Source organism: Pteropus alecto, unplaced genomic scaffold (genome assembly GCF_000325575.1).
Source record: "Pteropus alecto unplaced genomic scaffold, ASM32557v1 scaffold30, whole genome shotgun sequence".
Taxonomy (NCBI): domain Eukaryota; kingdom Metazoa; phylum Chordata; class Mammalia; order Chiroptera; family Pteropodidae; genus Pteropus; species Pteropus alecto.
In genome coordinates, this window is record NW_006429782.1 from 3,094,326 (window position 1) to 3,119,780 (window position 25,455).

General features: G+C 61.8%; 1 protein-coding gene across 3 annotated transcripts in view; it reads left to right on the plus strand.

Annotated features, from left to right (window-relative positions):
• Nucleotides 1-25,455, plus strand: part of KDM4B (lysine demethylase 4B) — a 133,874-nt gene that overhangs the window by 91,132 nt on the left and 17,287 nt on the right. For 2 of the 3 annotated variants that reach the window (XM_015585687.2, XM_015585680.2), the window contains 3 exons: nucleotides 12,041-12,237; nucleotides 20,010-20,111; nucleotides 20,462-20,661. In XM_015585687.2, the coding sequence (XP_015441173.1) occupies nucleotides 12,041-12,237; nucleotides 20,010-20,111; nucleotides 20,462-20,661 (499 nt within the window). The remainder of the gene's footprint in view (nucleotides 1-12,040; nucleotides 12,238-20,009; nucleotides 20,112-20,461; nucleotides 20,662-25,455) is intronic. The other variant, XM_015585683.2, reaches the window with a different exon arrangement.

A 25,455-nucleotide genomic window follows, 5' to 3' on the forward strand; every position in this document is an offset into this window, starting at 1 on the left:
GAATCTGCCCCTTCTCTGACTGCTTCTCCAACCCGCCTGCGTCCAGGGTGCCTGCGCAGCACCTGTGCGCCTCGCTGGCCTTCCGGCGTGTGGCGTGTGGGCCGGGTGGCCAGGCGCAGGGTCTGCAGTGAATTTCTGTGTGAAAGGTGCTCTACCCTCGTTCCTTCCCCCGCAGCTTCCTGTCATTCTGTCCTTGGTGACCGCTTTAAGCCTGTTCCCTCCAAAGCTCAGGGTAACGTGACCGCACAGTGGTTCAGGGAGGGCCAGAGCTGAGACTGCAGGGGACACCCTGAGGCTGGCCTCAGAGCACACTCCCCTTTCCTGCTCTGTTTAGCTTTGGAATAAGCTCCACGTTCCGGAGTGACCATCTAGAGCAGATGGGGTCAGATCTGGAAGGATGAACCTCAGGCGGGGTCACCCTTCCCACTGTGACGTTGCGGTCCAGTCGTTCTCTGTGGGCCATCCCAGGCACCGTGGGGGCCTGAGCGGCGTCGCCGGCCCCACCCGCTCCATGCCAAGAGCACCCCAGTGTGAAAACCACAGGTGTCCCCAGACATTGAGTGTCCCCCGGAGACAGAGTTGCTCCAGGCCAGAGCCGTGGGTCAGAAGGAGGGGTCTAAGGCATGTTTCTCAGCCAGTTTTACACCGTTCTCCCTAATTGCCCTGAGCTTTAAGGCCTAGGTGTGCTGTACATCTGCATCTGTGCCCCCTACTAGAGCGGAAGTGAGGACTGTTCTGCGGACTCTTTAATTCCCCACCTCCCTGCCGCTTGGCGTGGGCAGGACTTGTGTGCTTGATAGCTCCCTTGTGAAGCACCTTCTCTCTGTTTCTGGGGGTTCCGAGTCCTGCTGCCCTGGCCCAGTCCTGCTGGGGCTCGAGGTGGGGGCCTGTGGTCCCCACCCTTCATTTTCCGTTGCCCTGGCTGGGAGGGCTGGGGGAGGGGAGGGAGCGCACCAGGCCCAGGCCCCAAACCAGCGGGAGATTCCTGCTTTCCATCTGCTCCCTCCTCCGGCGTGACAAGCTTCAGATCTGGCTAGGCACGAGCTTCGCCAGGCAGGAGCTTCGCCCAGAATCACAAGTGTAGTCGCGACGCCCTCCGCTGGGTGAGCGCAGCAGCCTGTCTCGCTGCTGCTGCCCGTTGCTTCTGTTAATTTCCCTCACGTGGTTTGCGTGCGTCCTGAGCAGCACCAGCCCGTCTGGTCCCTGGAGCGCCCCCGCATGCTCCCACCGGTACAGGCCTCCGCTTCGCTCCTTGCGCTGTGCTCCCGGGGCCTTTGCAGCTCTCCCAGGGCGGGTGACAGACAGATGTCCTGCCCTCCTGTCGGCCCCAGTCTCGTCTCTCTTCTTCCTTCCGCTCCCGTCCCCGGGGTACAGGCAGCTGTGCTCAGGCTCCTCGCTCCCTCAGAAGAAGGGTCTGAGAAACCCACGTGTGTCCCTGCACCCATGTCTCTGTCGGGTGGGGCTTCCCAGCACAGGGGGCGCTGCTTGCCCCTCCCGGGTGCTACTTCCTGTTTCCCTGTTGGGTGCTGGCTGCCAGCCTGCTGGCAGGCGTGCGGCCACTTGGCACTGGGAGAATGGTGGTACCGGGCGTGCAACCTGCGCGTGGGTGGCCTGCCACCCCTCGTCATTCCGGCTGCTTTTTCTGGTAGGACTGGGATCCTGAGACTCAGACCTGCAGACTAGGTCTCTCCCTCGCCACTGCTGACATCGGGGCCAGGTCACTCTCTGTGGGGCCGTCCTGGGTCCCATGGGGGATTGAGCAGCGTCTCTCGGCCCACCCGCTCGATGCCAGGAGCACCCTCCGCCCCGCAGATCCTGGCAACCACAGCTGTGCCCAGACCGCCCCCGCCTCCCGCCCCGGGACCCCCCGGGGTCAGAGCACCAGAGTGGCCCCGGAGTGGCCCGCTCCTCCCCTGCTTCCAGAGCCCCACCTTCCGTGGCGTCTCCTGCCTCTGCTGGCAGCGGGGCTCGTTCCTGGCCACAGTGAATGAGGTTTGTTAGGAGGTCGGACGGGGCCGATCCCCTCACCGTGGCAGTGACAAGACAGCAGAGGGGGAGTGCCTCTCACTCAGCAGGGCTGCGGGGGGCATAGAGGAAGGGGGAGGAAGGGACTGGTCCTGTGAGCTCTGACCTCCTGGAGAGCGTCAGCGGTCCTCAAGACCTCGCCCAGTCTCTGGCTGTGGGAGGCAGGGAGCCCTCCTAATTGTTGTGTTTATGCAGCGCTTCCAAGAGCCTCCAGTGGCTTCCCTAATGAACCGGCTAGTTGTCTGTTGCTTGTGCTGCAGCGCTGGCTGGTAATTGCATCAGAATCGGCTGCTGGCTGTGAGCCCTCTGAGCAGAAGCCGCCCCCTCGGCTGGGTTTCTGCCCCCATCTTTGGGTGGTTAACGCTTTGTGGGCCGAAGTGCCAGGCACACACCCCCATTCACACCCTATTGCTCCTTGAGGAATGTGTTTGTCACCCACCTTGTCCGGCACTTGCTGAGCAGGCAGTCAGGCACGGAATGAGGCCTGCGAGATGAAGAGGAAGCAGATAAGGGACAAGGATGCCAGAGAGATTCCCGCCCTAGAGAAACCACAGAGGGCAAAGGGGATGGGGCTGGCTAGCGATGGCCAGACCGGCGGGCGCGGTGCAGGTTTGAGTCGATGCTGCAGCAAGACCCTGTGCTTTTGTGTCCTGAGGCCACCGTCGCAAAGCGCCGTGAACTGGGGGCCCAGCAACAGCAGTTTGTCCCCTCTTCATCTAGCCGGCGGAAGCCTGGATGCCAGCAGGGCCACGCGTGTCCCTTGGCTTGTAGACACAGCTCTAGTCTCTGCCTCAGCTGTCACGTGGCTGTCTCTGTTTCTGTCTCATCAGGACACCAATCACTGGATTTTAGGCCCTGCCCTAACCCAGTGGGACCTCACCTTAACCACTTATATCTGCAGTGACCCTGTTTCAAAACCAGGTCACATTCTAAGGCCCTCGGTAGGCACGGATTTGGGGGTGTTCTTCAGCCCTGGAACCCTGGGGGGCACAGGGGAACAGCCTTTCAGATGAGGACAGAGCGCCAAGTCCCTGGGGGCAGGAGCAGTAGGAGGCGGGACTTCTCAGATGTGTGAGGGTGGGGCGGAGAGGGGGGACAGTGTGGGCCTGTGGGACTGGGCACTCAGAGGGACATGGGGAGATGCCAGGGATCAGGGGCTGAGCATGGGGCCCCCTAACAGTAAATTAATTAAAGTGAAGTAAAATAAACACTTTGTGCCTCGGTGCATCAGCGAGTTCTAGTTAAGAGCCACATAGGCCAGTGGTGACGTTGAACACACGGGTACAGGACATTTCTCGTCCTTTCAGACAGGTCAGCTAGGACGTACAAGCGGAGGTGTCTCGGGCAGTAAATGGTCACCAGGACTGCAGCTTGGTGGGCTGAGGGGACCTTCGGGTTTGGATGGGTGGCCTTGCAGGCGACAGCAAGTTGTCAGGTCAAAGGCAGGCCCGCGCCCGGCTGGCCCTCCCCATGTGGGGTCTGCTGGTCCTGAGGGCACCCGTCCCGGGCCCGTCCCCATGCACAGCAGGGCAGGCTCCGCACACATTTGTCCACGGCTGGTGGCGGCCTCCGGGCCCCGCGTGGCCCTGTGCGTCCTGCCTGGTTCCTGGTTTAGGGCTGGAGCTGGCGCTACTGCTCGGACCGGAAAGTGAGGGCGTCCCTGTGGTCGGATGCTGTCTCGGTTGATGATTTTATTGAACCACGTTTAATAATTTTCTCTTTAGGCGGATTACAGCATCTCCTCTCTCCCACTTTGCTGTTTTACATGAGCAAACCCTAATGTCTGTTCAGTCTTTTAAAGAGCGGTGGCCTCTGATTAAAGCTTTGTGCTGTGTAATTTGGGGGAAACGTGGCAGATGAGACCCCAGGGCCCTGAGGCAGCCCAGCCTCATTACTTTACACGAGGAGCATCAGTCATTTTCAAGGCTGCCTGCACGTCTTGAGGAGCCGGGAACGGACCGCCGAAAGCTCCTGACAAGGAGTGTGTGGCATTCCTTTGATTGCTGTCAGCCCTGCTATGACACTTCCGCCTGTACTGGGGTGACCAGCCATCAGGGCCTGGGTGCCTCAGTGCTGCCAAGGGTCAAGGCCAGAGAGGAGTGGGGAGCATGGAGCTGGTCACCCCTGAGGGAAGGTTTGGAGAGGGGACTGGCATTGGGAGGGAATGGGGGAGATAGGACCAGAGGATGGGAGGCCTCCACCCCTTCTGCTGCCTGCAGCCCAGCTCCCTTCTGGCCCCGTGGCTCGGGGTTGTGGGGCTTCCTCCCCCAGAGCGACTGGTGCCCTATCCCTTGCCGCCTGCTGATGGAGACCCGCTCGTTGGGTAGCAGCCCGTGGGCAATGGCGACGTGCTTTGCACACCTGGAAATGTCAAATAGTAAATCCTCTGGGTCACGTTGGGCATTCACAGTCATTCCTACGGAAAGGTTACGTTCATTTCGCTCTCAAGCCTAGAGAGGGCGCGCCGGAGGCCAGGCGGCCAGTCCTGTTACCATCCTGTAGTGGGGTCCCCAGTGGGAATCAGAGTCTTGTGCTGGTGGCCGGTCACTCTGGGAGGTTCCCCGCCGTGTGCCCTAAGCCTGGGAAACCCAGGTCCCCGAGCCCTCTGAGCCTGCCCTCCGTCCCCTGTGGCGGGGACACCTCCAGCCCAGTGCTGCCGGGCCCCGTGGGCCACCAGCTCTGAGCCCGGCGGCGTTCTGGTTTCTGGTGTTCGTGCTTTGGAAGCAGACTGTCTGTATTTGGGGCCCGCCTGTAACGACGGCTCTGACGCCCTCCATCCTGCCCCAGAACCCCGGGGGGCACAGGGGAGCAGTGTCCTGTCTCATGTTCTCATTTCGCAGACGTGCGGGCAGGTCCCGGAGACCCTCGCACGCGTGTCGCTGTTTGATGTGTAGTCTTCCGATGCAGGGGAGCAGCCTCCCTGCTCCTGGCTCTGCTCACATTAGGCCCAGGGCCCCGAGACTCTGTGGTCGTAACTTGTCATTTGTCATTTGGCAGTGACAAGTGTACATCCTGTTGAGCCCCTGCCCAGCACTTTCAAGAGTCCAGCCAGAGCTGGACACTGGTGAGCCCATAGGGTCAGTTACAGAGCGGGTAAGGAGGCGGGAGGCGGGACCCTCCCTTACAGCCTCATCTAGGCACAAAGTGCCAATAGCGAGTGGCAGCACGACGGGAGCACATAGTAGGTGCTCTTTCTTGGCAGCGGTGTGGGGGAGCAGCTGGACCCTGAGCGGAAATGGCCCCCTCGCCGCATGTGTCTGCCGCACGTGGCTCCTCCCCAGGACTCCCTGGGCTTCTGCTGGGCGGGGCCAAGCATCGTGTAGGTGTAGCCCTATCAGTTCAGAGCGCATAATGGTTCAGACTCGTTTTGAGCTCAAAGTTGGAAACCGTTTGCTCTGGTGTTTATGGCCTCAATTGCAGAATCTAATTTAAGATCGGTGCCTTTCTTTTTAGACATCTGAAACCTTGGGAAATGAGGGGTCCTCAGAGCATACTTCCACTCCAAGCCAGACCGTTCTGAGGCCTCAGGAGTTTGTCAGAGAAGACACGCCTGTGACTCGGTCCCCACCCTAGCGTGTCTCGCGGGCTGCGCACAGATGTTACCGCTTGTACGTGTGGCGCCCGCCACCACAGAGGGCAGAGAAAGAACAGCCCACCTCGAAGGTGTCCGTTTCCACCTTCCGCTGTAGGCCCTGACACAGCACGTCAGTAACCCGGGGGGATGGAGGGCCTGACGCCTCATTCCCATGATGTCATTTCAGGGACCTCATTCCTGTTTTCCTCTATTTGCGAGTGTCTGAGTTCATTAACACAAAACCCCGAGGGCGCCTGGGCTGCCTGCGAAGTCTGTGGAGCTAGCGCCTCCGCTGGGCGGGGCTGGACCCCGCCCTGGACAGACTGTCCCCATGGCAGGCCCCCTTGGGCCCCAGGTCCTGTTTGAGGTGGGCCTGGGTTCCTTCTGGGCTCCGGGGCATGCCCCCACTGTGAATGGCCAGCTCAGGCTGCAGGAGTGGCGGGGAGGTCCTCCGGGCACCAGTTCTCAGTGCTTCTCGGCCCCTGGTGAGTGTGATCCTAGAAGCAGATGGTGGGAGTGTGTAGCGTGCCATGCTCGGCAGAAAACGGGACCGCAGGGAGGGCCCCCTGGGACCCCCTGTCTCGGTCAGCTCGGGCTGCCACGACAAAGCCCCAAAGCCCGGACAGCCTGAGCCGCAGGCATTTCTCTCAGCTCTGGAGGCTGGACGTCTGGGGACGGGTGCCGGCAGCGGCGGGTCCTGGCGAGAGCTCTCCCCTTGGTTTGCAGATGGTCGCTTCTTATTGTGTCCTCACATGTCGAAGGTGGGGTCCAGGAGAGGTTTGAGGTCTCTTCTTCCTCTTATAGGACACCAGTCCTGCAGGATCTGGAGCCCACCCTTATGACCTCACTTAGCCTTAATTATTTTCTGATGCTCCAGTCCCCAGATATAGTCACGTCGGAGTTCAGGAGTTCAGCAAAGGAGCTGCAAGGACACAGTTCAGCGCGTAGCACACGTCTGTCTGCGCTCACACAGCTCACGAGGGCTGGGGTGTGGGACGCTTGGCCCTCAGGTTGCTCTGTAAGAGGGGTTTATGGCTTAAATCAAGGTTCAGCAAAGTGTCTGTGAAGGACCAGATAGTGACTGTTTGGGGATTTGCAGGCCATGCAGTCTCTGCGTGACTGCTCAGCTCTGCCATAGTAGCCCTACGACTTCACTGTAGACAGGGCCGTGTGCCAATAAAACTTTACTTATAAAAACAGGTGGGAGGCCAGAGTTGGTCCACGTTGCATCATTTGCCCAACCCAACTTAAGTCATACCTGTTCGATAAAGAGACTTAGGAAAATAAGTGGCACAAAATTTTTTTGACTCCCTAACTGGAAGAACCATATTTGATGTTTGATGAACGTCCTTGGCTTTTTCTAAAGATTCTAACTGAGGCCCTGCTGTGTTCTTGACTGTGCATTTTTATTTCTTCAGGTAGCAGATCCATCCTAAGAACGTTTCTGTTATTTTTGGTGGCGTGGTTGGGCAGATCTGTTATTTATGTAATCCGTCTACGGTTGTTGGATGTGTGGCGTGCACACGTGTGTTTTTCTCGGCAGAGACGCGGAGGATGGCGTTGTCTGGGTGGCTCACTTCCTTGGGCCCGGTCCCTGGGAGAGGGAGGTGAAGGGCACACGTGTCTCGAGTGTGAAGGGGGCCGTGTTCCATATTTCGTCCAGGGCTTGCTTATCGGAGCTGCGTTTCTGGCTCCAGTGGCTGTCCGGCGGGTCGCTGGTGTCAGCTGTCTCCAGCAGCCTGGCCCTGCTGAAGGCCGCGTGGGGTGATGGCGGCCCACCTCTGAGAGGGTTTGCGGGGGGCGGAGCGGTGGCATCTCTCTGCCATCACTTTGTACAGCGTCCGCAGACTGCTGTTGGATGCGGTCCGCTGACTAAACGGGTGCAGGCAGCCTTAGGGACCCCTCGGGGCCCACCGCGTGGGCTGTCAGGCCCCTCTTTACGCCAGCTGCCATCTGAAAGGCAGTTTCTGCTCACGAGCATCGAGTGCTGGGGATGCTAAGAGGTGTGCCCACCAAGACCCACCCCAGACCGTGCCTCCTCTGCTGGCAGGCTGGCATCACCGGTGAATGGGGGGGAGGGGGCACCATAGGCTCCAGGCCCAGGATTTGGGGTGGGGGTGAGTGGGCGGGGCCTGAGCCCTCAGTAGACAGGCCCACCCAGTGGATGGGAACTTGACCCCCAGGCAGGCTGGCCGGCCGGCCGGGGCTGGGATCCACCGCTGATGCAGCTCGTCTTGGAACAGACCATCTGTGGGTGCTGGTGGTGGGACCCAGGCCATGTCCTTGGCACCCCCCGCCCCACCCCCCACGTCCCTGCCCCTTGTCTGTTACTCTTTCATCTGTCCCCGGATGCCCCGCTGGGCACTAATGCAACCACCATTGGCCAGGCTCTGGCTGATTTGAGCAGGACTGGTGCAGCTCTGCTCCTTATTCCCTGGTGGCTCTCAGAGTGGGAGCCCTCGCCCTCTGGGTTCTGGTGGTGGAGCACCCTGTGCTTCTGCATGGCACGGAGGGCCCTGGGGCATGCTCAGGCCTGTGGGGGGCCGCTTAGACCTCCTTCCACAATCATGCTTAGTTTCTGCATCAGAAACCAACCCCCTCGGAGGGCATACTCCATCCCAGTCTCCATCTCCATCATCTCTATCATCTCCATCCCCATCTCCATCATCTCTGCCATCTCCATCTCCATCATCTCTGCCATCTCCATCTCCATCGTCCCTATCTCCACCATCTCTGCCATCTCCATCCCCATCTCCATCATCTCTGTCTTCTCCATCCCCAGCTCTGCCATCTCCATCTCCATCATCTCTGCCATCTCCATCTCCATCTCTATCATCCCCATCTCCATCATCTCTGCCATCTCCATCCCCATCTCGATCATCTCTGTCATCTCCATCTCCATCTCTATCATCTCTGCCATCTCCATCTCCATCTCTATCATCCCCATCTCCATCATCTCTGCCATCTCCATCCCCATCTCGATCATCTCTGTCATCTCCATCTCCATCTCTATCATCTCTGCCATCTCCATCTCCATCTCTATCATCCCCATCTCCATCATCTCTGCCATCTCCATCCCCATCATCTCTGTCATCTCAATCTCCATCATCTCTGTCATCTCCATCTCCATCTCCCATGTCAGTGCTGACGGTGCGAGAGCAGCAGAACCTGCCAGCTTTAGTCTCTCCAGCAGCTGCTTACAAAAATGCCTGTCTCAGAAGGTTTGGGAGCTGGATGGGCTGGACGATCAGGGAGGGCGATCTACGGCCTTGTTAATGAAAACAAATAATGCTACTCGCCCTTAGCCTCTTTTCCGTCTCTGGGCACAGCTCTGAGGCTGCCTTGTGGACTCTGCCACTAGCTTCTGGCCTCTGGCCCGCTCCAAGTTCCTTTCCAGGACAGCCTCTGCAGGGAAGAGGCACTCTGTGCCTGCTCCTGGGCCCCGGCCTAAACGAAATAGCTGCACACGACTTCCACTGTGCACTTGGCCCCAAACCAAATGGCCTGGTGGGGGAGGAGTTTCAGTGTCCGCACGTTCAGCCCTGGAAAGTTGCCATTAAGTTGCCTTAGCAACTTTCTCTCCCACACTGTACGGACGAAACAGGGTGATGGGTCTACAGTGCCTGCACCCCTGAGCTCAGCTGCTCAGCCCACGGAAGTGACTGTCACCGTGTCCTAAATCCAGGAGGCTGCCATTCCCTTCACCTGGGACCCACAGGACCTTGCCTCGTTCCCACTGGGTGCCCATGCTTCCCCAAATCTCCATCCCCCAGCCCCTGGCAAACTCCATCCCAGGCAGAACCCGCACAGAAGCGTGAGGGTGGCCGTCCCCAGCAGCTTAGTCCTGGCTATATGAGGAGGCAAGGACTGGGCTCCAGGCCACTGGGCAGTTGGCTCTGGGCACATGTCCACGTCCACAGGCAGACACAGGTGTGTTTTCTAATTACTTACGGAAAAGCAATTGCAGAGCCGCTCCGTACAAATCCCCTAAGCTGCTGTCGGTGGCGATGCCAGGGAGACCGAGGCCCAGCCAGGAGTCCGCACCTTGGCTCCGTCTGCTCCCGCCACGCCAGGCCGCACCGCCAGCCTCTCTGTGCAGGGCAGCTCTTCATGGAATGAATTGAGTTCGCTGGGACTCGCTTGGCCGTAGATGTTCCCTCCTGCTTGTGGTCGTGTCATTGCTGTCCCTGCAGTGCAGGCTGGGAGTGGGGGGTGGGAGGTGGCACCATGGTTGCAGGAATTCCCAGGACACTTCGCTCAGCCCTTCCGGCATCCCCACCCCACTGCCTGGGATTTGGGGTGGTAAATACATCACCATTTCCGGAGCAGATCGAGGGAAGTTTGGAAGGGCTTGTCAGGGAAGGTACGTAGTTGCCACTTCGTTAAGTCTGTTCCGTTTCCTGCTCTCCCACTGAGAGACTGGCCGTGACCAGAGGACGTAAAGGGAGGGAGAGGCGCGCGTTCGAAACGGAAGCGGGTTTGTAGCTGCGGTTCGGGGACCGGGTGTCTCCTGAGCCTGTCTGTCTGACAGGGAAGCCAGGTGGCCACAGGAGTTTCCGAGTCCCAGCTGCAGGGGCTGCAGTGCAGGTGGCCCTGGGCATAGTCCGGGAGGCAGCTGCCACGTGGCCTGTCACGGCTCTCAGGACAGGCGTGTCCCCAGGTATGTGTGTCCCCTCTTTAGAGGGAGGCAAGTGCAGCACCCTAGGGTCAAGGCCGCCCTTGAGATCCCCTCATCTTCTTGCAGTCATCCCTGCGAGACTTCCAGAATCTGCCTCCCTTTCCAGGGGCTGCTCTGTCCTCTGGAGTCTAGGCCAGAAGGTGGCAGATAGGGCCTGTGTCAGGTTGAGCCCTCTGCCCGTTCACTGTGAACAGATTCGTTTATGTAGCATCTGCGATGCTTCTGGGCCACAGCGCAGAGTGGGGAGGGTTGACACGCTATGTGGCCCACGGAGCCGGATGTTGTTGCCTGGCCCTTGATGGAGTTTGCCAGCCCTGCCCTAGACCAGACCCCGCCCCACGCCCCACCCCAGTGGGGTGCTTTTCCAGTCTTGTCTTGGCGGCTCCCACAGGCAAGTGGGCGACCAGGCCCTCCTGGGTTCCTCCCGCTGACCGAGGGCTCCCTGTTGGAGCCCGGCTTCTGGGATCCTTGGCTGGCTTCTTTGGCCCACAGCTCCCCAAGTGTCAAGTGTCCCCAGGACACCTGCAGTACCTTCTGCACGGTGTCCAGCTTCGGGGGCCATCACGACGCTGTGACACGGAGGGAGAGGCTCTGGAAACACTTGCCTTAGTGGAGGGGTGGTGGTCAGAGCGTCAGAGGGACCACGTTTCCCCTGCTTCGCCACACGTTTGCCCCTTGCTTGAAGCTGCTGGACACGAAGAACCCCCTCTCCAGGGCAGCGGCTGCTCCGGGCCACCTGGCACAGCGCCCAGCCCCTCCCCCAGCAGCCGCCTGCGGTCCAGTCTCAGCTGCCCCGGGTCCTTGGTTTCCCCTCCCCCAGACACGCAAGGCAGAGACTCCGAGCCAGGCTGTGTGAGGGACCTTCTCGAACTCACCTGGGTTCCCTTGTTTGCTCCTAGTCTTTGGGGACTGACAGCTTTTTCCGCTTCCCAGCCTTGGGACCCCTGCTGTCATAAAGCGGTCCATATGCGCTCGTACCTGCTTGGGGGCAAGTGCCCGACTGTCAAGTGTCCCCAGGACACCTGCAGTACCTTCTGCACGGTGTCCAGCTTCGGGGGCCATCACGACGCTGTGACACGGAGGGAGAGGCTCTGGAAACACTTGGCTTAGTGGAGGGGTGGTGTTCAGAGCGTCAGAGGGAGCACGTTTCCCCTGCTTCGCCACACGTTTGCCCCTTGCTTGAAGCTCCTGGACACGAAGAGCCCCCTCTCCAGGGCAGCGGCTGCTCCGGGTCGCCTGGCACAGCGCCCAGCCCCTCCCCCAGTGGCTGCTTGCAGTCCAGTCTCAGCTGCCCCGGGTCCTTGGTTTCCTCTCCCCCAGACACGCAAGGCAGAGACTCCGAGCCAGGCTGTGTGAGGGACCTTCTCGAAGTCACCTGGGTTCCCTTGTTTGCTCCTAGTCTTTGGGGACTGACAGCTTTTTCCGCTTCCCAGCCTTGGGACCCCGCTGTCATAAAGCGGTCCATGTGCGCTCATACCTGCTTGGGGGCACGCGTCCGACAGGAGTTTGAACTCTGCCTCCGTGCTGGCCGCATGCCGGCTGACCCTCGAGCCTTCCACAGACAGGGCCTGCTCTCAGTCCTCAGCACTGTGTGCCGGGGGGTGGTGGTGACCCCACTGGGGTGGACTGGAGGCCCACACGGGGGTGCTCAGCCAGCCTCACCTTCCATCTGGGACGGAAGACGCCATTTCCTGCCTCGCAGTACGCACTGTAGGGCGGGGCGGCTGCCTGCAGGCTCAGGGGGTCCCTCCTGCCTCCCACAGTGCACGTGCCGGAAAGACATGGTCAAGATCTCCATGGACGTCTTCGTGCGCATCCTGCAGCCAGAGCGCTACGAGCTGTGGAAACAAGGCAAGGACCTCACGGTGCTCGACCACACCAGGCCCACGGCCCTGAGCAGCCCCGAGCTCAGCTCCTGGAGCGCCTCCCGGGCCTCGCTCAAGGCCAAGCTCCTCCGCAGGTGAGTGGCCAGGGAGCTTCGCCACGCCCGCTCTGCTGGCGACCCCGTGAGTGACCTGCCCCGGCCATTCTCTTCCGACAGGAGGCCGTGGGCCATCCCCTTCCTTCCTCCCTCCCTCTCTTCCTCTCCCCTTCCCCTCTGGTTTCTCGCTGCCTCTGAGCTGGAGCGTGTGGCTGCTGCGTGTGTGGCCGGGGGGGCCTCGCAGCAGGCGGCGTCTGTGCCAGACTCATTTTCCCTCTTGCTCCTCGGCTGGCCCTGTGGCCCACTGGCGACCTGGTTTTCTCTCTGGGACAACACACACTGTGCCCTTCCCTCTTCCACTTGTGACCCCAGGTGCGAGAGCCCTGTGTCTCCGTGCCGGGTGCTGAGCCCTTCGTGGCTCTGTCGGTGGCAGGCCCTGTGCCGGAGCCCTCTGTCACCGTGGCTTGCCCTCTCCCGTCTGTGGTTGTTTGTTTTGGCATTTCCAATACCGCGATGTTGAGATCTGCAGTCATGGAGTTAACAGAGACCTGTTCTCTCAGGAACATCCTTTGCCACCCCTATTCCGTCTCCGGAAGCCCCCTCCTGCCCCTGCCTTCCACGACAGCGTGGTAGCTGTCCAACTGCGTGCCTGGTGTCCGGCAGGAGGGGGAGAGGGTGAAGTGGTCGTCCTCGTGGCTTCGACACGGGGCTGTGGGGACGTGGGGGACAGGTCTGGATGGAGGAGGGGACCGACTTCTTGCCAGGAGGGAACAGGCAGCGAGCACTGTGCTCCTGGCACTGCCTCGTGGCCTGGAGGCGTCGGTCCCCATTTTGCTCCTTCTCTGGGGAACAGCCAGGCCTTCAGGGCTCTGAGCTGCTCAGACAGAGTTCCAGGGGATCCCAGGGGACGTTCGGCAGGTCCTCGCTGGGCCCGGTGAGTGCTGCAGCAGCCTGGCCTGTGGCCTGCCAAGGGCAGAGTGTCGTTTTCACCATGTGGGCCACACGGTCCCTCACGACCCCTCAGCCCCGCAGTAGCTGCCACGGACAGTGGCCCCTCAGTGAGCAGAGAGCGTGGCACACCGCAGTACAACTGCTGTGGACGTCGAAATTGGAACTTCACGCCGTTTTCACATGTCACAAAGTATTGTTGCTTTTTAAACCTTTGAACCATTTAAAAATGGAAATACTGTTCTCAGCCAGTGGGCCTCACCAAAACAGGCAGCAGGCGGGTCCGGGGCTTGGTGAGACTTTCCATCTGCAGCCATGGGTCACTTCTGGCGTCTCTTGTCCCCACTGGTGATGGTCGGCTGGCCCTAGGGCTTGGCCACTTGGGGGGTCGGGGCTCAGCCAGTTTTTTCCTTCAGTGCCCTGTTGGTGGCACTCTCCATCCTTGGACTATTTCTGGGAAAAATCATCCTGGCCTGGCGGTCAGGCCCAGTGGAGAACCTGCTCCCCCAGCTGGGCGGTTTCTGGTTTTCAGTGCGTCTGGGCCTCGCCCGCCTGTTTCCCCGCCCCTCGGCCTCTGAGAACCTTCTGTTAGCCCGGAATCTCCCGCAGCTGTTCCTGAGTCTTCTGATTTCTTTTGCGGTCTGCCCTTTTGATGTCCCGCTCTCCTGTGTGTCCTAGAGAGAATCGGCTTCTCCGTGACAGGGAGCTCCAGCTCTTCTGGGCTGGGCTGGGCAAGCCTGCGGAGCAGAGCCGGCTGCAGCCTTTGCATAATGGCTAATTGGTTGTGGCTCAGGCTAATTGGTCAGCAGAGTGGACTGCCAAAAAACGGGCGCCACACTTCAGAAATGGAGAGGATAGAGCACCAGGAACCCCAGCAGGCTGAGCACGCCTTAGCCAGAACCTCGTGTGCACAAAGGAAGCCGCCCCCGGCCCCTTCCCTGCCCGCCGCCCCCTCACCCTCCCTCAGCCCAGCCGGCCCGTGCTGGACGGCTCCCAGCCCGCCTGTCACGCTCTGTTCCTCTCTGGAGCGTTCCTCTCCCGCCTCTCCCTGCGACCTGGGGAGCCGGAATAGTCCAGCAATGGGATTGAATGATAAATTAAGCCACGTTCCCCAGGATATAATTTTCTTTAAAGGCTTCAATATGTAAAATGTGGCTGACTCCCTTCTTTTTAAGTCATGGTGGGGGGCTTTCTCTGAAAAGGTTGATTAGGGGGACTGACGTGGCAAAGCCCACGCCGCCTCCCCCTCTGCGTCAGCATCACTGACTCTCAGGATTGACTCTCGTGCCCTCCTGGCCCCTGTTCCACATGGCGGCCTGGGCCCTGGGGAGGGCCCCCCTGAGCCCCGGCAGGGGTTTCGGGAAGGCCAGCTTGGGCTAATTGGGGGCAGTGGTGGGTCTGGGCCCCAGACTGGGTCGTGTGCCCCACCACTCCCTCCCCCACGCTGTCATCCTCTGGGGTGGCCCATCTTGAGCACTTAAGGTGCCAAGCAGCATCCCTGCCACCGCCAGCTCAGTGCCAGGTGCTCCCCCAGTTATGATGACCACAAATGTCCCCTGACACTATCTTGTATCCCTGGATGGAAACCCCTGCCCTAGACAGAGAGCGTGGTATTGGGGTGGGCTCTGTGCTGTCTGCTACCCCCCACCCCCACCCCACCCCACCCCACGTGTTCCCCGCAGCCTCGCTTCATCCTCTGGGACCTGCGGCTCCTCCCCGGTCCCACTCGGCCCCGCTCAGCCAGGTCCCACCCTCACCCATGACAGTCCAGCCTTCCTGACGGCCCTTCACACTGTGCCCCACACGTCGCCTCGGAGCAGAGGCCAGGTGCTGGCCCCTGCGGGAGAGAATGGACTGCCCTGTTCCCGTCGCCCTCCCGTGGATTTATCCTCCATGCCCAGATCTTGTCAGATAAACTGACCCTGCCCCGTGACAAGCGGGGTGCAAAGCTGGCACCTTCCTGCTCCTTGCTAGGAGGCTTCTCTGGCCCTCACCACCAGGTGGGGCTCCCGCCTGGCTCCCCGCTCCTTGCTCCCCTCTCCCCACAGCCCCCTCCATGGACAGTCCTGGCCTCAAGCCTCCTCTTTGTTTTAAGAGCGTCAGGAAATGCAGTTCGTGAGCTGCACAGCACAGCAGGTGTGCGTTCGGCCCCTGCACACATGTGTGCAGGACACCTGAGCGCTGCCACCACGCCGTAGCCGAGAGGAGGGCAGTGGGGGTGGGGCGCGCGGGTCCCCATCACACCCCTGCCGGCTCCACGGGTTGCGACCTCCAGTTGCCCACAGGAGAGGCCACTGGCTGAGCGTGGCCGAGAGTCCCCGTCCCTGCTCGCTCACCTGCAGCGCCTCTCTCCCACCACCCTGAGGTCACCGTGGAAATGAGGGGACGGGGCAGCCCCTCGAGTACCCTCAATGCCTCCTGAGCCTTCGCGGGACCCGAGCAGGCCAGACACCACGGCCCCTCTGATGCCACCGGGCCCTGCCACAGTCTGGAGGCCTTCTGGCCGCTCAGCTCCTGGCCGCTCAGAAGCTGGGCCTGCAACTCCTGGGCCTGCCAGGCCCTGAGGAGTTTGTCGCCCTGGTGACTCGCCGAACACTCCCTGAATGCTTCTTGCCTAGAACACGCTGTGCGCCATCTCGAAGGCAAAAGCCTCTGAAGGCCACATCCTTACTTGCTAGTGGGGCTTGTGTTCTGAGGCTCCCAAGGGGAGGAGAGCCCAGGGCACATGGCTCGCAGCCCCCTGCCCCTCCCCGGGGCCGCACTGGAACACAGGGCCCTGGCTGCCCCAAACCCCCCTGTAGAGTCAAGAGTCCTGGGCTACAGCCATGACTTAGGGTGTAGAGAGGCTGAGTGCCCTTGGCCCCTTGGTGAGCGGGCCCGAAGCCACTCTGAGCCCACCGCACAGGGCAGTGACCTAAAGGGAGCCCCCCACTCTCTCCCTCCTGCCACTTGTGGTCCAAGGACACCTGCTTTTAGCTTGGAAACGTTAGTACAGGTATTTGGACTCAGTCCCAATATTTGGTTCGTATAAACTTAACAGGTGACGTTCTGTTAAACCTGACAAGTGCACATGTATCTTCTCCTTAAGTGCCACTAAGATGACACTATGTGAGTGACAAAGAATGGAAGAGGGGACCATGACAGCTGAGCAGCAGGAAAGGCTGGGCTGGTGACATCTGACTCTGCAAACTCTAGTCTGTGGACCTGTGGACAGGGCGGCTGCTTCATGCTGAGGACGCCTAGGAAGGCCTTGGCTTCTGGGACACAGGCCTCCCGGGACAGGGACCGAAGCAGGCGTAAGGGGCTGCTGGGCTTGTACCCCTGCCCCACCTCGTATAGGACGTGGGCATAGGACGTGGCCCTGCTGCCTCGTAGGGTCGAACCTGGGCAGGAGGGAGGAGCCTTCCTGGGGTGGGACGGTGGAAGCCTGTGTCCCCAGCCCTGAGGGTCTCCAGGCCCCAGAGCGCACAGCAGAGCGAAGCTGCAGATCCTGACGTCACGGGTCTCTGTGAAGCGGCTGGGCTCCTGCCCTCCGTCCCCTCCGGCCAGCCCTTCTCACAGATGCACAGCCACCAAGGACCTGACCTTCCCAGTCCTTCGCACAACCCAGCCAGTGGTCTCTAGACCTCTGAGGAAACGCTGAGTGCAAGACAGAGCGTCTCAGACAGAAACGGGACAGGGAGTCCACGGAGAGTCCGTGCAGTCATCGGGAGGAGAGCACCGGGTCCTCGGGGCGGGGGCCGTGCGTTTACGACCGAAGAACCCGTTCTCGGGAGGAAAGAGATGGCTCTTGGACATTTAAAAGCAGAGCAAAGGAAATGGAAGAGATGGTTGGGAGGCAGCTTGGGGAAACCCGGTAGAGTGTCAGACAGCAGGATGGAGCTGGGAATAGGTCAGAGGCTCAACTGAGGAAGCCCAGCCTCTATGAGGCAGGGTTTCGGGAAAAGAGGAGAAAACAGTTCCTGGGACCCAAAAACGTGTGTTTTCAGATGAAACAGTCTGGCGCGGGATGAAAATCACGCACTCCACACAGCACATCGCTCTGCGTTCTCACAACTCGTATGTTAAACAGATCTCCAGACCTTCTGGGGCAAATATGGCACCATAAAGAACAAGGGACGTAGATGGCATCGGACTTAGCGAGCACGATGCCACAAGCTAACAGACAAAGGGACAAGGTTTCAAAAGTCAGAAGAGAAATGATTTTCAGCCCAGAAGTATGTATCTAGCCAGACTACCGACTAACCGCCGGAGAGGAGCAGAGATCTTTGTAGACGTGCAATGCCCCAGAGTTTCCCTTCTCTCTGAGGAGGCTACCTGAGGACGTGCTCCAGCCAGACAAGGGCGTCAGCCACGAAAGACATGGGATCGAGGAAAACGAATCCAACTCAGGAGCGTCCAAGCCGGCCTCTAGGAGTTTGTGGCACCCCGCATGGGACGGCCACACCCAGAGCCCGGAGCTGACCGGGAAAGCTGAGTGACAGGGGGCCACTGACCGGCTCCAGGAATTGCGAGCAGAGAGTGCAGTGCGAGCTGCTCCGCTGCTCACGGAGAATGATATTTACTGTCAGAAAAACGTAAAGGAGTAATTTCTCCACAGCCGAAGACGGTGGCAGCTGCAGAGAGGAGCTGGTGGGAAGCAGGATGCATGGCCACATCCTAAGTGTCTGAGCAGCTCGGTAACTCAGCAGAGGAAGCCAGAACCAAAAAAAAAAAAAAAAGCAGCAGCCTCAGGGAGCCGCGTGGAAGTAGCTTCGGGAAGAAACAGCTAAGAGACCTGTCCCGTCAGGGGAGCAGCCAGGCTGCTGTTATGGCTGGCCTGTGGGTGAGGGTGTGCCTGGTGGCGCCTCCCCCCCAGTTCTGAGGCAGAGCGGCCCCAGGTCCTTCCCCGTTATTCTCCCGGTTTTCGTTCTCATGTTTCTTTGCGTGATAGTTTCTAATTCGCCTCCCCCTGCAGTGGGGCGCGGCCCTCTGCCCAGGTCTGTCCACCTGGTTCCACTCATTTTTGGGGTCTCTGCACTGGGGCTGGGGGTCTGCAGTGTGTCGGGGGCCGAGTAAAGGTCTCTGGGGCAGATAGGGTGCTGGTGGGGACGGCCCTCATCGGCCCTGGGAGCAGGCGGGGTAGGGTCAGAGGCGGCCCCCAGGGCTGGTTCCAGGGCCGAGTGGGGGAGGGGCGAGAGGGGGGCGAGAGGGGGCCGAGGGGCCGGGCAGCTGCAGGAAGCCAAAGCCAGGTGAGTCGGCGGTCGGGGACACCCCTCTACTGGGCGCTGCCCGGGGCCAGCGTGGGGGTTTGTTTTGGGCATCTGGACCTGCAGCCCCGCAGTGTTCCCAGACCTGGACAGAAGCTCCTCTTGGGGTGACAGCTGGTGATGAAAGCCCGCTGCATCTACCACCGGGCCCGGGGCTCTCTGCCCATCTCTCTGTGGGGCTGCACCTGGCCTTTCCCAGACTTTGCTCCATGTGGATTCGCCGGTGGCTCTGCTGCGGTGCTGGTGGCTCTGCTGCGGTGGAGAATGTCCCCAGGGCGGCCCGAGTCGCTGGCTCCTGTGTCCCCTCCTACCCCCGCTGCCCTCCCGCTCCGCCCCGCTCGCAGTGACCCGTGCACGCCATGCTGTGTGTGACGCCATGCCTCCGCCCATGACGCTCCCCCACCCTGGAATGCGCCCCGCTTTTCGCCTTTGGTCATGAGGCAATTCATGCTGCACACATCAAGTGGAGCTTGTCTTGTACCCCATGGGCATCGCCTGGGCTCAGGGGGCACGGAGCAGCAGAGGCCAGGGCCCCCGAGTTAGCTGGCTGAGCCGTGAGACCGAGCAGCCGTGGTTAGCGTGGCGGGGCGGGTAGGAGGGGGCCCCTCGGAAGCCAGGGTGGAGAGCAGGGGCAGGTGGGGGAGACAGCAAGGGAGCTGGCAGGTCTGGTGCCTGCCATAGGCACCCCCAGGTGAGAAGTAGGGGTCCTGGCATCGGGAGCCCCTGTGGCCTCCCCCGGCCCCCGCCCAGCCCCAGCCAGATAGCGCTGCATCTCCTCGGTGACTGCTGGTCCGTGCAGGTGTGGCTGCCACAGGACTGTCCATGTCCGAGTCTGACCCCACTGGGGCCACGTGGAGAACTCGTAGGTGGAAGGGAGCCACAGCCAGCACCTCTCTGAGGAACGCTGAGCAGGAGAAAGGAAAGCTTGGTGGGGGCTGGTCATGAGGCCTGGCGCCCACGGCCATGGGGCCATCCCCACCCCCTGGAGGGCACCCCATGCCCACTTCTGTCCAAGCTCCTGGGGCACCACACACCTCCGGTTAGTCTGAAAGCCACACCCCCACCCCCACCCCCAGCAGTCCACAGGCCCCTCCCCTTCGCAGCTTCCTTTTCACTAAGGAGACAGAGCTAAGCCTCAGCTCGCATTCTCCCTAGGGACCAATGTCGACACCCACGTCCCGGGGCACGTCCGGCCAGGGCCCTGTCCTCGAGGCAGGCACTGGGGGTGGGCAAGGCGGGGTGAGGGCGCAGGTAGAGGAGGGGCCGCCCTGGGCCCGGAGCTCCTGAGTACAGAGGGACACAGGGAGCACGGGCGCCGGACAGATGCAGGAAGCCTCAGCTCGCATTCTCCCTGGGGACCGATGTCCACGCCCACGTCCCGGGGCACGTCTGGCCAGGGCCCTGTCCTCGAGGCAGGCACTGGGGGTGGGCAAGGCGGGGTGAGGGCGCAGGTAGAGGAGGGGCCGCCCTGGGCCCGGAGCTCCTGAGTACAGAGGGACACAGGGAGCACGGGCGCCGGACAGATGCAGGCGCCCAGGACGAGGCCCTTAGGTGAGGCGTCCTAGGGAGCTAACGCGAGTCCCAGAGGAAAACTCCCTGACGTTTACGTTCTAGACAAATTAGTCTGAAAGAAAGCAGACACTGGAGAAAGACTGAGGAGGAGAGGAAGCCAAACCTAGAGAGGAGGAGAGAGCAGAGCAGGAGGCCGGGGCCGCCGTAAGTGCACCTCCCACGCCACGCTCGTCCAGGCGTTCCCCGAGCTGCTGACTCCATCGCGGTCACACCCCCGTCCCTCCTGCCCCACTGATGCGGGGCTCCTGGAGCCCGGTCCCCGTCTGCCATCCCATCTCCAGCTGTCATCAGCACGCGCTTGACCACCCCACCGTCCCCGTTGCCCTGCCCCCAGGCTGCTTCTTCCTCCACTACCCCCGCCCCCAGGAGCCACCCACCAGTCCCCGTGTCCCCCGACTCTGTGTAGGGGTCTCCGTTCTGCCAGGCAGAGCGCAGACCGGGGGCTTCTCCCGGCTTCTGTTTTCGCCTCCTGTCTGATGACTCTCGCTCTCCAGGTCCCACCGGAAGCGCAGCCAACCCAAGAAGCCCAAGCCAGAAGACCCCAAGTCGCCAGGGGAGGGCCCCGCCGGGGCGGCCCTCCTGGAGGAGGCGGGCGGCGGTGCAAAGGAGGAGGCCATGCAGGAGGCCGACCCCGAGGACGAGGAGGAGGACCCGCAGCCCCCGCCACAGGGCCGGGAGGTGGAGGGGCCAGAAGGTCAGTCTCGGCCGGCGGGGAGGCCAGGGGACGCCGGGCCGGAGCCCACACCGGCTCCTTTCGGGCTCACAGCTGGCGGAAAGAGCCAGCGTTCGTTGTGGCTCCGAGTCCCCACTCTTTAAGAACCCCGAATTCATGCGCTCTCCTGGCTGGGTGGGGCATGTCATTAAAACGTGAATCTTGGGGTGCTGTGAAAGGTCCATCCTCTCCCAGACAGAGGAGAGGGGGTCTCAGGCGGCCGTGCTGCGCTCACGGCGCCGCAGACAGACGGGGCTTCTCGAAGCCACAGGCGTTTGTTCCTCACGGTCCTGGGGCCGGAGTCCGAGACCAGGCTGGCAGCGTGGCCGCGTGCGAGTGAGACCTCTTTTGGGGTGCAGGCGGCTGCCTTCTCGCTGTAACTCTGCAGCCCCTGCTGTGAGGGTGCCGGTCCAGTCCATGGGGGCCCACCCTCATGGCCCCGTCACTAACCACAGGCCCCCACAGCCCCACCTCCTAAGGCCAGTCCATTAGGGTTTCCGTTTCGACATACAAACTTTGGGGGAGACACAGATGTCTTGTTCAGAGCAGAGGCGTCGTCCGCCCCGTCGTGGAGGATGCCCGCTGTTTGGGGCCAGAAGCCGGGTGAGCCGTGCTGGGGCACCGGCGTGGGGCCCCTTAGCCCTGCAGTGTCAACCTGTGGGCACTTGGAAGTCCCCAGCCCCACGTTTCCCAGTGTTCCCCCTCTTTGTGGCAGGCTTCGTTTTCCTAGCTCACAGGTAAGACCACCCTCCAGGGGAGAGGCCCTTTCCTCTCTGGCCCTCCCCAGGGGCCTGCCCGCAACTCGCTCCCAAGGGGGCCTCAGGCCCCGGTCACAGGTCGTAGGTCACCAGAAGGTTCTACCCTGGTCCTCAGTTTCTGTGTTTGCGGCTCTGTCTTGGGGGCGTGTGAGCCCCTCACAGCCCCACCTGCCTCGGAGCCATGTGCTCGTCACGATGCAGCATCTGAGGTGACTGTCCGTGGGTGCAGTCGGGGACAGGCCCACGCCCGCCAATGCTCCCACGAGATGGCATGTAGGTGAGGCTGTGTCTTCCAGCTGGAAGGGTGAGTGACCCTGAGGGGGACCCCCCAGGCACTTACCAGGGAGAGCGGAGAGTTTCTGGGTGAATCGCATGCTGGCGCCCTGGATGGCGGGCGTCACTGAAGTGCCTGGTGCTCACAGGCGGGTTGGCCAGCCCAGCCCAGCCCAGCCCAGCAAGCAGGCCCGAGGGGAAGGGCGCCTGGTTGGAGAGGAAGCCCGCGCCATCACTGTCGGGGCAGGTGGCTCTCCTGTGTGGGACGGGGTTTAGAGATGGCGCCCTCAAGTCACTCAGGTGGGACAGGTGCCGCAGGAGCCGGGTCTCATCCCTGTGGGCCAGCCACGGGCGGGCGGGCAGCACCTCCGTCAGGAGGCCACCTGCCACAAAGCGACTAGAGGGTGGCGCACCCGGCTTCTGGCCCCAAACACAGCTGACAAAAAACAGGGCCTCTGTGGAGAAAATTAGAGACATTTTTCAAAAGCAAGGAACTGCTAAATAACGGAGCCGTGTGCTGGGAAAACCCCCTCGCAGAGGCAGGTTACCCGCTTCATCGGCGTTCTCGGAGGTGTGGCGGGTGTCGAGCCAAATGCAGATGGAGGGAGAGGCAGAAGGGAGGTCGGCGGTCTGGAGACTGGCCACCGACTCACGGGGCAGGAGCGAGGACAGCCTCCCCCGCTGCAGGCAGGACGCGTGAAGGCCACCATTCTTTGCCTGGGGGACTCTCAGACGTAGCCTTGAACGTCACCATCCCACTTAAAGTTGAGCAGACTCGCCAAGCCAGGCCGTGGATTGTCGAGGACGCATTTGAGCCTGCTCTGGCCGCTAGGAAGCGCCCCAGGCGGGGACTTCAGCAACAGAAGCCCCTGGCCTTGCGGGTCTGAAGGCCAGCCGCCCACGACCGAGGTGTCAGCAGGGCTGGTTCCCCCGAGGCCTCTGTCCTTGGCTCGTACGTGCCATCTTTGCATTCATGGGGCGTTCCTCCTATGCCGTCCTCTCTGCCCAAATGACCTTCTTTCATAAGGACACCATGCACATTGGATTAGGGCCACCCTGATGACCTCATCTGTAATGACTCGAAATAAAGCCACATTCTGAGGCAGTGGGGGTAGGACTTCAGCACAGGAATTTGGGGTCGGGGGGACATAGTGTCGCCCATATTGGAGAGGCACATGCGGCTCAGACCCGTGGTCGTCCAGGCCCCACCCCCACGTGGCGTGTGCTCCGGGGCATGGGAATGACCAGCAACTGCACGTTCCATAAGTCGGGCGGCCGAGCTCGGGGGTGCTGGGTAGGTAATGAGCTGTCTGAGGGGTGCCCCTGGACTAAGGGCCTGGATCTCGGGGGGCAGCCTCCCCAGCTTGCCACCTGAACAGGAGTTTCCGTGTTTCTTGAGAGTGAACCGTGAATTGTAGACAGAAGTTCACGCCACAGAGAAGGGGCCGGGGACGTGGAGGACACCGGCCGTCCTCCCCACTGTCTGGCGGCTGCACTCCCGTCCCCTCCTCGGCCTCAGCCAGGCTCCTGGGGCTCTGGGGTCCTCACTCCCGTGGGGGTCAGGGCGTCACGTGGCGCAGCTGCAGCGCAGCCCTCCAGGAGGCACGTGGACCCCAGGAAGGGTGCGGCCGTTCTGGGGGCGGCCTCTCTGCTCAGGGCTCCAGACACCCCGTCCGTGTCCCACAGCAGGCTCGTTCCCAAGAAGGAGGGTTGGCGGAGGCGGGGGTCCCTGGGAACACCAGCCCCTCTAGAAAGGAAGTGGTCCCTTCAGGGTGTTGGATGTGGCTGCCACCGCCCGAGAGCCCTTGTCCCTCGCGCCTTTGGCGGGAAGACAACTGTGAACACATCAGATAAGTGCTCGCAGTCGGGGGTGACAGCAAACACGCCGCGGGGGGAGCAAGCAGATTTTAAAGCGGTTTCTGGACTTCCTGCAATGCCAGCTTGATGTCCCCGAAAGCTGCGAGTGCCGTCAGGAGTGAGCAGCAGGGTGTCCGTCTTGTGCTTGCAGAGGGAGACGTTCTCCGTCTCTCGCGCTCTGCGTACTTACTCCCTGACAGCACCCGGGGGTGGGGCTGGGGGCGGCAGAAGTGGAGGCTCCTGGGACTCTGCGTGGGGGGTGGGAGTGGGGTGGTTTGAGTGTCCCTGGGGAGGGGCCCTGGGCTGCCTGATGGGGTGCTAGGCCTGGAGGTCTGCTGCCTGGGCTGGCTGCTGTGTCCCCCCACCATACCCACTGCCTGGTGGTCTGGGGAGTACTGCTTCCCTCTGACCCCTGCGCCCAGCCCCGACCGGGGCGGAAGGTGGGAAGGCAGCCATGCTAACCCTGGCTGGGACAGCCGGGGCTCCCCCACCTGCGTGGCTGGGCCATCTCACAGAGCACTTGTCTCTCCTGTGACTGGACACAGCCACTGTCCCTTCTCACAGCCGGGGAGTTGGGGGGGCAGTGAGGGCTGCAGGGGGGCTGGTCCCACCACATTTGCCGTCCCGTCTCCCTGGTGGAGCGCGCAGCCCGAGGGACCCCACCCGAGGCTTCCCAGAGCCTCAAGGAGGCGAGAGCGCCCAGTGCACTGGCAGGGGACACTGTGGGTGTCCTTGGTCATGGAGCACCCTGTCAGAAGTGACCTGACAGCCTGTGATGGCTGTAGAGCAGGACAGAAAAGTTGCTGCACGCAGCAGGGAGCAGATCTAGGCCTTTACAAGGGGGGCTGCCAGTTTCATTCAGGGACACGTTGTCACACAGGATACACGCCCCAGCACAGTCCCCGAGGCCTCCCTTGCCATCGGGGTACACCCTGCCTCGGGCTCCACACTGGAAAAATGCAGGGTTGGCCAGACCGTGGGGACCAGGCCCAGGCTGGGGGCTGCGGGGTGTGGGGAGGGGTGCAGCGTCCCTGAACCAGGCAGCAGGCATGAGGCCACTTCTGCGGGCCGCACAGCAGGACTCGAGCTTGAGACCCCAGATCTCCCAGTTCCCCTCAGCACCCCCCCTGCAGGGACTTTGGTGACGTAGAAACCAGGCAGGCCAGCAAAACCCCCTGGTGGGCGATCTCGGCCGTGACACCCTCTTACCCCTAAAGAAAGTACTAGAAGAGCCTTGGCTCATCTGCCATGCTGCCCACCCAGTGTCCTAAACCCCATGAGGTGGGAGGTCCCACCTGCTGGGGAGGGACTGGCTGGGACCCGCAGCCCTGCGGGTGTGACACCCCTGCTGCGTTTGAGGTTCCCTCGGGCCCGGCAGGTGGAGGTCTCACTGAGGGCCCAGCGTGGCCACGTCAGCAACAGAGCCCAGAGCCCTCGGGTGTCCTTCTTGGCCTAGGGTCCTCAGGGCGTATGACCCCTCAGGTTCCCAGAGCCCAGGAGACGTGAGGAAGAGGCCGGAATCTGTCCCTTTTGACAGTAGAGCTTCCAGCGGAGAGTAGATGGGACCTGTGGTCCACAGGCCGAGCACGCAGGGCGATGTCCAGTCATTCGCACTGGGCGGGGAGGAGCCGCGAGCTCCCTTAGAGGGCAGAGCCTCCTGCCGAAATGCTGCAGCACGGGCAGCGCAGTGGCTCTTGGCCCGGCCCGGCACCGCCTGGGCCGCTGACCTGCGGATTTCTCGGTTATGTCCGGTCACTCCTGAGGCCATGGTGTTGCAACCAAGCGTAGCCACGTAACGCTCCACGTCTTCCCCCCCTCCACGTCTCCCCCCATCTCCCCGCTTCACATGTCCCTCTTCTCATTTCCCCCCCGTCTCCCCACCACGTAT